Here is a 13765-nt window from a genome sequence, read left to right on the forward strand (position 1 = left end):
GGAGACAACAAATGCGGGTGTAGCGTCCTCTTATAATAAGCTAGTAAGCCGGTAAGGCAATGGCTATTATATAATATAGTGCCAACCGGTCGGCGGCCATAATTTTTAATTATATTATACCGTGTTATCTGGCCAAATAAAATTGTTTTATTTGTAGTAAGCCACCAGGCAACATGTTTGTAGTTATTATATTAGCCAACTAGCCAACTATTTATTGTCCGAAACCATTGTTTTGATAATTTTTTTTATTGATCATTATTATAGCTTCGGGGTAATATACCTGTTATATATATATTTTTTGGTAACAATTTGGTTAGGTACAATATAATATAGGAAGACTGGGGACTGTGTGACTTATAAGTTATAACTATATAATTCTTAAATGTATTTCTCCATTTTGATGTTCCTGAGAAATTACATGATGTTTTTGACTGACAGTCAGCTTCGAATATTTCGTACAGGTTCGTTGGTAGGTGCCTATATTATGTTTTTCTCTTCCTTCTTCGTTTGATCTGCATACGGTCATCAGTTGTTTCACTGCGAAGGTAACTCCGCATGAGGTGCATTCCGTCGGTGGTTGGTTTTCCTGTTCATGAGGTGTCTTGTGGTCGTCTGTGTCCGATTCTCAGTCAGTTAATTATTATTTCTGTTTTTCTTGAGGTTTTGGATTTTGGCAGGGTGTCTTGTTTTCTTCCACGTAAATGTACAATAAAAACCAAAAAACTATACATTTTCATTATAATTATTTATTTAAAATGCAGTAACACTGTCTGAGAGAAACGAACAATTAATATTTTTATACTATATTTTGGCGCAAATTACACACGCGCTTAAATATAAGTATTGATGGCGCAAAATACCATCTCCCATTAATTAATGATATACTAACCGGAAACCATTTCGGTAAACGGGTATATAGTATATACATCCCATGCGTCCTGTAGCGTGATCTATGGTATCTCTTACGTGTACAATAATAAAAAGATGATTCGTGTTATTTATATATATATGTATATGAATAGTATAATACATATAGGTATCAATAATAAAGACATAATACATATTATGAATAATATAATAGTTAGGTAGGTAGGTACCCGATAATTGTGTCGCGTGTGTGCAGTAAGAGAAGAGGTCGCCGTAGTGGCGCAGTATATTGTATATTGTATAGACTATAATGACTATATTTTTATAGCCTATAGGTATAGGAGATCGGTTACCATTTAATTTGCTTTGACAACTGTGAAATTGGCCGTTTAAAAAGATTATTTTATTATAATATATTATTATATTATATACTCTCCGGGGACGATGTTTTCATTGTGTGTGCGCACGCCCGTGTATAATATAATATATATTGTGTGCATAACAATATAACATTGTACTCGCCTTCCCAAACGGCCTCCTTCGGTGACGGCGGTGGCTGTCGTGTGTAGGTTACTACTTATCTCCGCCGCAGTAATCTAACAATTGCTTGTTTGTAATTTCAATCGGACATAATACACCGCTATTATACGCCGCCGATGTATAATTTTTTTTGGCTATAGCCAGTTTTGCTTCCGTTTTACACAAAGGTCAATTTCTAAATGGTTCCCGTTGTACAAATATCATTGGGCGCAGGTCATGAAAAGTGATTGCTCCACGTGGAGCCGGTTATTTCGTGTGGGTTCCATCATCAAAGTTAAAAAGTGAAAATGAACTATTAACTTTTTAACACAGCAGGCTTGTTTTATCCTATTGTTTTGTATTTTTTTTTCGTAACCACTATAACAATAAATTATAATAGTATACCTATAATAATTTATTAATAATATATGTGTTTACAAAGCGTATAATGATCTATATAATACCTATATGTATCTATATATAATTCAAACATTACTCACTCACTCGCTATATTTCATTCATCGCTATATTCTAGTAAGTTTTTTTGATATTAGCTCAAAAATATTAAATATACATAGGCACGATTTTTTTTAAGCGTGTATTTAAAGTTAAAATTTATCAAAATCCCTCAAATTTGTTAATTATTTTTCAGTTAGAAATTCATAAATATTTTTTTTTTTTCATAGCAAACATTATGAATTTGAATAGAATAGAATAGTCTCAACGAGTTTTTCTACCTTCACCAAAAAAAAGGTCACCAGAAAGTAATATTAATTTTTTATGAGCGTAAATGCGTTTGATTTAAAAAATTTCACGATATTTGATATTCAGTGGGTTTTAAATATTAGATAATTTATAAAAGTAGGTACACACTTATTCACCTTTTTAATAATTAAATAATAATTCTTTATTAGTTTATCAATTAGCTTAAGCTTGATTTTTAATTTCTTAGACAGTGGACAGTCTACCTTTTTTAGTGTTACGCTGGTTAAAAATCGAAGCATTATTTCGATTAATTAATTATCACGTGTGCATACAAAAATAAAACACACGTCATTGTAAAATCAATATAGGTATTCATCGATCCGCTCAGAATCTAATACAATTGTATGCAATAATAGACAATTTTTAATTTTTTTATTGCTTGTTTCACTGTATTATATTCTTTACGTAGACACACATAATATAATATATGAATGCATTTTAAATTAAAGTAATACATTCTGAAAATGTACCTAATTATCTAATATGTATATTAATATCAAATTGATATAAAATATAAGATTCTTAAAAAGAATTAAAGAAATTAAAAATTAACCATATATTATTATGTATTATTATTAACTTGTAGATATATTCATATTATTATAATTGTATAAATGTCCATAATTATTATAATCATCCACTATGACGTGTAGAAGACCATGTGCACTTTTAGTACTATTATGTGACATCATATGGACCCCAATGGCGTATTTAGGAATTTGGTTTGGGGGGGGGGGATGGATATACGTTTTAGCAAACATTAATGATAATTACTCATTAGTCATTACCAATACTTTGATCAAAATGTTAGCAGTAAAAAAAAAGTTTTCAGAGGATCTATCCCCCTAATCCCCCCCTAATTACGTCCCTGATAGACCCCATACATTTGGCCAATAGTTTCAACAAAATAGTTTAATAGTTTAGAAGGAAAGCCTATGTATCATTCCATGTGAGTACTTAATAATATTAAATATTGCGGTAGTTATATTTTATACCATAAAATACCATAAATTACCGTAGTTACGTGATTTCTTTGTTAGTTTATCAAGCTTGATTTTTAATTTCTTAGACACCTTTTTTAGTGTTACGCTGGTTAAAAATCGAAGCATTATTTCAATTAATTAATTATTGTGTGCACACTGTACATACAAAAAAAAACATACGTCATTATAAAGTTAATATAGGTACCAAAAATAGGTATTCATCGATCCGCTCAACGATTGTAGGTATGTAATAGAAAATCTGAAATTTATTAAGAACAGTCAATTTTCAATTGTTTAGTGGTCTCTAAGTTGTTGAAGTTTGTGCGACAAAGTGATCTAACTCCTGTATATTATCGCTAAGCTGTATGGGTACTATATATATATATATATATATAGGTTCGCATGAATTATTTTAATATTTTCTAATGTAGTTAATATACTATTACATAAAACATTATTCGTTATTTTAATATGATAGAATTGTTCTGCATAATAACATTCCATTTTTGTTTTACTATTTTATATAAAATTAAAAATAAAGAAATCATTTAATTAAATTTTGATATCAACGTCATCATTTTTCTGGTTATTTTCTTTCGTAGGCACTGCTGCAAAACCATAATTTGTCAAATCTTTAGTCAATCCAAAACGATTGGTTAGTATGTTTAAAAAGCACAAAAAAGCAGAACTGTAGGCGAAGAATCGAAACGACCACACTCCACCGTATGATCCGAATAAAAATCCGCCCAGTAGACTACCTAAAGATTCACCTGTAAAACATAATCCATTTTAAAATCATGTAGGTATAAAGTTTTTAAATAAAGAATCAAATCAAAGTTAAATTTTAAAATGAAAGATTAACTTGTAAAAATTGTATACGTATGTGTATATGTATAGTGTATACGTATACATTATTTTTACGTATATAATTTGCAATTTGCATTACCTAGGGCGCCTAAACATTTTCAACATTGACAAAAGTTAAATTAAATGATTGTTAAAAGTTAATTAAAAAGTATTAAAAGTTTGTTAAAATAAATGAAAATATTTATCTGAGTAATCATTGTAGCTTTTGAAAAAACTTTATCAATGTATAAAATATTAAAATATATCGGGTCTACTCAGTACCAATAGGAAAAAAAAGAGCAAAACATAAATAATATGACCATTTTACACAATTGTTAAGATTTTTATAGTATAAATTATATCAATTTGATTTACTATAGTTATGACATATGAACCGTTATTTATTTAAATATAACTTCAATTTTAAAAAACTGCATGTTTTAGACATAAAACTAATTTATTAGAACTCTCATATCCGCATGATAGCCATATTGGTTTGGAGGTGACCAACTCTCTTCAGTTGTAACGACAACTTTTTTGTTCTTATGTAATATTTTTGTAGTTGGAATGTTTTTAATAAATAAATATTTATTATAATATTAGCTGCCAATGTCACCGCATATAGGTACGTAATTCAAATATTTATTTAAACTAACCATCTAGAAACCAGTATAGCGTATCTGTGATTTTTCATCGGGAGGGGAATATAAAGAATTTAATATACATATTCAGTATACACATAATATATTCGTTATTCATATTATTATATACATGTTGTATTGTGTACACAATTTGGCCTCCGTGGGGGGAGGGGGTATGACCACTATATCCCCCCGTAGATACGACACCGGTAGTAACAACACGTCTACAAATCATATAATACATTAAGACTGTATGAATATGAATTAATTTTGTGCAAGAATATTGTGAAGAGATAACAGATTCCTTATAAATGCGTTCGATAATAATATTGTTATTATAAAATGGATTTTTTCGAATAAACGTCAATTCGGTACATATAATAATTATTATATTGTAATTACACTAATATAGACTTTCATACATTTCCATGTTTTTCTGGTTGTATTATAATAATAAACACAACATTCGTTTCACAAAGCGGAAAAAATAAAATTCGATACATTCATAGTGTATTGTACATACATGTTTTATATTTTTGAGTGTTTAGGGCATATTATTATAATTATTATAAGGTAATATTTTGTGGCGAACTATGAACCCATTCAATATTTTCCTAAATGGATATACAGAGGTAAATGAAACAAACGGAGACTTTTGTTGTATTTTTGACTTGTATTTGGCTTTTAACTATTATTACACACAAAAGATAATGTAAATTTAAATAATTATTCATAACATTTAAGTAGGTACTGTAATAGTTGGGTTAAATTAAATACAATAACTTAATACTGTTCATTAATTACTATTTATAATGCTTATATATTATGAAGTTCCATCAATGCATGGCTACTTCCCATCAACAATTTAATACAACGTTCCTCTTAAGTGTTTTTAGCGATAACAAGAAAAAAGTTTACCTGAAAGTCATGATTTTTGGTATATAAAGTTAAAATGTTGACAAAATCATGAAGATCGAGAACATTTGTAAATTATTTTGTAGTTCATAATTTATAAAATGCCTTTAACTTTTATAGCCCAAGCTTGAAAAATTGTCACACGATTTATTTGAGCTAAAAAATATGCTAGCACAATACTTTTTTTATACTCATTCCAAGTTTAAATTTGATCGAAATTAGATATTTAAAAGAAGAATAACTATTTTAGTTAATTTTTTGTAATTTAAAAATATTATTAGTGGGTAAAGGTACTTGAAATTTTTAAAGTTTAATATTAATTATTAAATTCTATACACACAATTACATTTTCAAATGCAATATTTTCGGAAAAAATTTAATTCAACCTACTGCATTGCTAACAGTTTTGGGAATTATATAGATAAGATTTTTTGAAATAAATTATCTTTTAAAGTATCTAGATAATTATGTTACGATTTATCTAATGTTTAGCCTAGATAAAAAATAAGCTTATCTAGATAAATATTATAGTGCCCCTACAAAATTATAAAACCAATGTTACTAAAATTCTAATATTATATAAATTATTTATAAAATTAGAAGAATATATTTCTTGCTATTATTACCAACGATAGTATTACGAGAACCTGAATGCGGGCTTGCACTATACATCGTTCTCTACTAGCCATAATGAGCATTTTAAAATTAATTAGGTATAAGTTTATTTCCCCATCCATTTTAAAAATAAATTAAAATTAACTTCGTAAAACTGTATTTCAAAGGCTCAATCCGTTGTTTTTATAAATATTATGCCATTATATTGATATAAATCTAATATTACAAAAATACTATAAAACAATAGAAATAAGTGTAAAAAAATGATATTTATCTAGAAATTTATCTAGATAAAATTATTTTTGTATTTATCTTTATCTAGAATCTCTAAATTACATTTATGTTATCTTTATTTTATCTAGATAATTTTTTAGTTATCTATTCCCAACACTATTTGCTAATAGTTAAATAAATCACTTTAATAACAATAATATCATACATTATACTTAGCAATACATTTTGGCATTGGAATTTAATGCCTTAAAAAAATGATATTATGCCCTAAAAATTCTAAATAATGCAATAAAAAAATACAACAGTTTTTTAAATTTTTAATAACTGATACCTAAAATTTCTATTATAAGTTTGGTTTAAATAACAATGTACATTTTAAAGGATTGTAAAAAAAAGTATTGTAGATAGAACTGATCGTATTGGACTTCTTTAATCTGGAAGTACAATTATTTCCGAAAATAAGCTTTAGATTATATATTGATTTACCTGTATATAGTTATAGTTTGTTATAAATGTATATAAAAATCATGTAAAGGCATGTAAAAACTTAAAATAAAATTTCAAATTCCAATTTGAATTTAGGAATATGCTCCTAATGGCTAATATATTGTTTTAAAGACAGATGAAAAATATTAAAAATCTATAGTCACTTTTTTTTTTTATAAGCATTTAAAGTTCAAATATAGACAAAATATGTAAAGTTTACAAAAATGTGCACATTATTTTGAGTCAGAAATTTATAAAAACTTTTCTATTTAAATCTAAGATTTGAAAATGTAATTCTAGATTCCTAATAAGTTTGTGTCTACATTTATCAAAAAAAAAATGTCTACAAGCAAATCAAATTATATTTTTATGAGGGTTTGATGTACATGTTTTTACTAGATTGGATATTGGATATTCACTCGATATTTATCATGTAGCAATTTTGTTATTTTACCAGAAAATTTCACTGAATGTTTATTTTTTCAATTTTTATACACCATACAATTTTGAAAATATTTTGACTCTTGAGCGATTTGCAGGCATTGTCAGTTTTAAATTTTTTTAAGTTTTTTTTCTATAATTGTCAATAACATTGTATTTGTAAGGTAAAAATGCGTGAAAAATTAATACAAGTCGCTTCAGATATATTGTTACAATAGCAGTTGAAAAATATTAAAAATAAAATTGTTTTTTAAAAGCATTTAAGTTCAAATTTTAAATTATATATGCATTAATAACTTGATATTCTTTTTAATAATAATACTAGTTTTTCACTGATTTTATTACCTACCTACTTTTTATACCAATATGTTAAAGCATTAATGTTGGAGGGGGGGGGGGTGGAAGACTAAAGTATTCTGCAGAATATAAACTTATATTTTAAGGAATTATTAATTTCATTTGAATGAGGGTCATGATGATGAACACATATTTTTATAAAAAGTGCTGTAAATATATTTAGATATAAAAATGTTTTTATTGTGGTATATAATTCGATTAAGTTTAAATTACATTTTAAAGATGTTCAATATAAATGTAAACAAAAATTGATAACAATAAAATTAAATTATTTCCTTCACTTAGGATGTAAGTACCTACGTATATCGATTTTTGTTTTAAAACAATGAAAACATTTAAAAAATAAATAACTGGGAAAGTGGATTTTCTGCAGTAGATTGTATCTCGTCATTGATACAGTGACTTACACTGTAGGTAAGGATGCGTTAAATTTGAATTCAATAATATATCCTGATATTGCAGTTGAAAAATATTAAAAATATATTATGTGCACAATTTTGTAAATAAGCATTTTAAGTTTGAATTTTGACAACATTTATCATATTTAAAATGTAATAATTATTTTGTAGTTAAAAATTTATAAAATGTTCAACTTTTATATCTAAATAGATTGGACATTTAAAAGAAGGACCCACTTAAATAGGTTATATATTATAAATTACTTTATTCACAATAATATCATCAAATATACTTAGTAATATCATAGGCTTCACCCAGAGGCCAGACTCGTTTTTCTTATACAATGATATTATATCATTGAATTCATATTTAACAACATCCATCACAGTGACCCACTTATAATCTACTCTAGCAGAGTGACACCCGCTTGCCCACCTTTTTTTATTTTTATTATTCTTGACTCTTGAGATCATTCCCAATGAAAACTGTTCTATTTTTCAAGGTATTATAAATCGATAATGAGTGTATACTACTATAAGTGGATTTCTTAATTTTTTTTTTTTTTTTGGTACATTTTTTCTCGCTTTATAGAAACACGAAATTTCAAGTATATAAAATAATTTTTATAGTTTACCAATGCCATCGAAAAATACTAATATCCCGATTATAGTGTTCGTGGAGTCCTCGGGTGACATAATTTTCGCGTACGACATTTTCACCGACGTTCCCAATGCGTACGATACGCCATTCAATAGCTCTATTGCAATGATCCAAGCTGGATTCCAGATGACTGTGTAAAGGTACAACCGGATAGCCATGGCTCCCATCACTAAGACCATGCAGTTAATGTGACCCATCTTTCTGATTATCCAACCGGAACAGAAATAAAATGGTATTTCACCGCCAAAACATTGGATGCCTTGAGCTAGACCTTGAAGCGTTTTTATCCATGCCCGTTGGCTGTGGTCATTGTTAGCAGAAACTAAATCCTCCATGTACCTGATTAATAATTATTAACAGTAGTGTTAAAATGTTTTAACAATGAAATATCATTATACTACACACCTCAAATATTATTTTGCAAAATCTCTAATCAACTTTATCATAATCTAGGGACTCTAAGACATTTTCAACGCAGTAGTTTTCTATCACGCGTGTTAAATAATTATTTTTTTGTTTAAGTGTATATGAGATAATTTAATATCTCCTCGTAAGAATGTATATGGATGGAAATTATTCAGTAACCACCAATAATATTATGTTATAAATTATAATATATGAAATAGACGTCAAAAGTTAGGGCCTCGTCATACTAAACAGTGTGTTTTTAACGACAAAGGTAACGACAAATCTTTCAAACGCATGACGTTGAATTTAATTTTCGTTTTTTTTTACTGCATAAAGGACTTAATATAACATCTATATTTGAGTTAGAATTACTTAATTTTTTTTTAGCAACTTTCACTTAAAAAGTTTTTTCCTATCTTAAAAATTGACTAATCGAAATTAAGCTAAAGTTTTGATTTACGCATGTTGTTTATCATATTCTTAACAATTTATTAATAATTTGGTGAACAGAATGTAAATTTACTTTATTATAAAACTTTATTATGAATATTCAGTGTGAGCATTGAAAATTTATCTTTAAAAAAAAACAATGTAAATTGGAGCTCTACAAATTGACTAATTATTACTTATTATAGTTGTTATTAGTTATTACGATTGTACCCGACACTGACAAACATTAAATTTTAATTTTCATATCTTCTTTCTACATTATGTAGGCAGTACCTGCCTAAATCAGAGACACTTGACACTCACCTACCGTGATATTTTGTCTGTTTACACATCGACGAGAGTATTATATTATTAATCAACAATATAAAATGATATAAAATTATATTGTTATACTCAATATGATTAAAAAAAAAAAACACTTAAAATAATAAAATAATCACAAGTTAGTTAATGTAATAATTAAACAATTTTTTTCAATTATAAACTCACCAGAATAGAAAATGTGTAATAATTGTATGGAGAAATGTGATTGATATTACCCATATATAAAATAAAATCACATAATGTTTAGTTAACAGTCCATATATACTCTTCAATTTTCCTTCGGTTTTTTTCGTTTCAATTATCTATAAGTTAGAGGACAATAGAATGTTTTTTTAAAATAATTATTGCGCTCAATTGAGTGATAAAAAATATAGATTATGATGTACCGCATAGAGTCAGGATATAACTTACTTTAAGTTTGTTTATGACAAATAAATTACAAATTGAGAATAAAATACATGAGTAAAAAACTGGTGAATATTCTTTTTCCTTTTTATTTATGCTAAACCAATCCACAAGCCATCCGATGAATATGGAAAAACTGCCCAAACCCAATGATGCCCAACATATTTGTTTTCCAATATCCTCGGGTTTGTCTTCTAAAAATAAAATGAGATGTCATTTTTATTTTAAATATAGAAATATTATGAACATTGGTATTGTTGTATCATATTTTACCTAATAGATCGAGACATAATGAGCCTTGTAAAGTTAACGTTATAGCTATGCAAGACCACAACACAGTCACAGTTATGAAAAAAATCCAAAATTGATACAAATTAAGAACGTTTCCTCTGTATGTTGGCACAGTAGCTATCCGCATGATGTCTTCATTAGAACATGAGATGTGGCAAAATGTTTTTAAATTACATTGGCATGTTAGAGGAATGTCCGTACCGTTCATTTGGACGGACGACAAGTGGAAAACATACGAACTTTCAGTCTGAGATCAAATTAATTAAATATTAACAAATACATTTAAATAAAAGATAATGGTAATATTACTTGTTCCATATCTTTCAATTTTAATGTAACATCAATCTGACTACGATCGTTAATATTTTTGATATCATTATTGGTGGTTTTCATCCAATAATCGCTGAAACCTGATTGATTGTTCGATTTATTTATTTGATGGTCATATGACTTCGTATTTTGACAAGTCAGCTGAAGAAGTTGAACCAAATTTGTTTACATGTTTAAAGATTTTAAATATCAACCGAAATTTAGTGAAATTTAGTTAATTTCAATCTCCTTTGTAGTGACATATCTATGTCATAGTTCATGTTTGACCGTCGATGATCGTGCAACACCTGTGTTCCATTATTATCGTTAACTTTGTATAGATGCCTATAGCACGTCTACTTTGTCGACGTCCAGCAGGTAATATGATTTGATTATTATATAACACCTACACACCGTAATATTCCAGTGATGAAAAACTTCAAGGGCCTTATCATGCCCAAAATTAATCAACATCCTGGACCCAAACGCTCAAACCTCAACATCTCCTTTACATCAATCCAACCATCATCAAGCAAACAAAAAGGTGGGTAAGTGGATTTCGCTCTACTGTACAGTAGGTTACAAAAAAAAAAAAAAACACACATCATTGTAAAATCAATACATTCATCACTTCGTTCAGAATCTAAAACGAATTAATATAATCATAGACAGCTAATACACACGACGAGCATATCGCACTAATAACAACATCAACGAAAAAAGTATAGGATGTGGCACTTTTATTTTCGATATGAAATAAACCGTCCGTCAAATAATATAACTGCAGTGATTAGTTATCAGCTGATTATAATTTTATTATATTTGAATAATTAATGTGAGTGTGTGCGCGTGTGTGCTGGGATTATAGACATATATCTGCTACGGCACGACCAGATAACAGTAATTCGACCGTGTGCGTCTTATTTGAGTCGAATTTATAGATATACATTTATTCAAAGGCGCGGGCAAGTTAATGAAAGTAATTAACTCAAGTTAAGTTAAGTTGAGAGGACACAAGGTCGATAAGTTAGAAGTTAACGGTCAACAAATTATGAATTTAACTCGATAAGTTAAAAGTTTATATGGAAAAAAATACTAACTTAATTTAAAAAAAGTTGTTCTACATTATTTAATTACCTATAGTATGTTGATCGCATACAGAGTGACTGCGTTATTTCCATATTCCAAAATTATGATAAACAATTTTACTGAACTATTTTGTCGTAATGTAAAGTGTATAATATTATGTACCTATTTTACTCTACACGATTATTAAATATTAAATTATATCAACACACTCTTATTAATACTTAATTTAATTAAATATAAATTTGTAAAGTCAAAGTTTAAAGTCATATTATATTATACCTATTTAATCTAATTAAATATATCAATTAACACGTTTATTTTATCAAAAAAATAACAGAATTGTTTGTATAATATTATAGTATTAGATTATTTTTATTTTAGTATTAATATTCAAGTACTTGACCTACAACAAAAATTTAAAAAATATAACTTGATGGATTTTTTTTAAATAAACTGAGCAAAGTTAAGCTATTTTAACTTTCAATTAAACTAGGTAAGTTCATAAGTTAATAAGAAAATTAACCAACTAGTTATGTTAATAAGTTAAAAAAAATTAACTTTTTAACTTAACTTTAACTTTTAAACTATAGTTAATGCCCACTTTCGCATTTATTGCATACAAAAAACGATTCCGATGTCTGAGCGTATTATGTTATAATAATATTTTTAAAGAACAATAAAATAAATTAAATCATTGAATTAGTTTCGATATCCGAAATTGAACTTAAAATATATAAATTAAAAAAAAAAAAATGTGTAATCTATATAATTTTTAGATTTCTTGGTTACAGTATGAACCAATTATGAGAAATCTTTTAAAAAATTTTAAATCCTCAGTTATACAAAATTAACATTTTATACATTTTTAACTCTAACAAAGCCATGAACCATGACAATGATGGTACACGTTATTACGTTGAAAACGAAGATCTATTCGATATTTTTCACTCTACGCATATAGCTATCGATCACTGTTAGGTTAGGTTAAAAAGCTTGAATTACACAAAGTAAAGTGAAAAAAAAATGTTTGACAACACTTGATTATTTATTAGGGACTAGCGTAATAGCAAGGTAATTAATAATATTATGTTTGATAAATTAATATTTAAATTAGACAGATTAAATTAAAACACCTAAAAAATATATACGGCATCTTTGCCTGGTATCGTTAGGAAAAGATAACATATTATACACTAGGCAATGATATTTCTTTCCGCTATTAAGAACTGTCATCGTTTCCTAACCGTCTATGGATTATGTCTTTCATATTTTTTATTGATTTTTATTCGGTTAGTTTTGGTAGATTAACACTCTAATATCAAATGCCTTAATAACTATTGGGGATTATAAAATAAACATGTAAGAATCATGTATTCAGTGTGGACGTACAATTATTATATTTTGGCATTGTGCGTACTTTTATCTACAAGCCTAAATAATTATTGGCTTAGCTATTATACAATTTTTAGATTCTGAGTGGAACGATGAATGTATTGATTTTACAATGATGTGTGTTTTTTTATTTTTTTTATTTTTTTTGTATCTGTGTACACGATAAGTAGTCGAAATAATGATACGATTTTCAACTTCAGTATCTTGTTCGATCAGAAAGTGAATATCGTTGGTGCATTGGGGAGGTCAAAATTTAAATTTCCCAGTGGTTTTCAAAAGCGCCGGGAAAAACAAAAGAAAAATTTAGAAAACGGATTTTTACGCAAATCGATTTTTCACAAAATTGATTTGGGTTTTTGGTGAAACTTT

At 27.3% G+C, this 13765-nt stretch overlaps 2 protein-coding genes across 3 annotated transcripts in view; both read right to left on the reverse strand.

Annotated features, from left to right (window-relative positions):
* Positions 1-3581: 3581 nt before the first annotated feature.
* The window catches only part of LOC100159075 (major facilitator superfamily domain-containing protein 6-like protein B), a 19698-nt gene continuing 9514 nt past the window's right edge, over positions 3582-13765 (reverse strand). For both annotated transcript variants that reach the window (XM_016804820.2, XM_008185404.3), the window contains exons 7-8: positions 8703-9067; positions 3582-3904 (exon numbers count right to left, since the gene is read on the reverse strand). In XM_016804820.2, coding sequence (XP_016660309.1) covers positions 3687-3904; positions 8703-9067 — 583 coding nt within the window. In that variant the 3' untranslated portion in view covers positions 3582-3686. The remainder of the gene's footprint in view (positions 3905-8702; positions 9068-13765) is intronic.
* Positions 10080-11624, reverse strand: LOC107883894. The gene is made up of 3 exons (XM_016804821.2): positions 10916-11624; positions 10589-10853; positions 10080-10509 (listed from the first exon to the last, which is right to left on the reverse strand). Exons 1-3 carry the CDS (start codon positions 10997-10999, stop codon positions 10286-10288), a joined length of 573 nt encoding a protein of 190 aa, XP_016660310.1. The 5' UTR covers positions 11000-11624; the 3' UTR covers positions 10080-10285.

Source organism: Acyrthosiphon pisum, chromosome A2 (assembly GCF_005508785.2).
Source record: "Acyrthosiphon pisum isolate AL4f chromosome A2, pea_aphid_22Mar2018_4r6ur, whole genome shotgun sequence".
Taxonomy (NCBI): Eukaryota; Metazoa; Arthropoda; class Insecta; order Hemiptera; family Aphididae; genus Acyrthosiphon; species Acyrthosiphon pisum.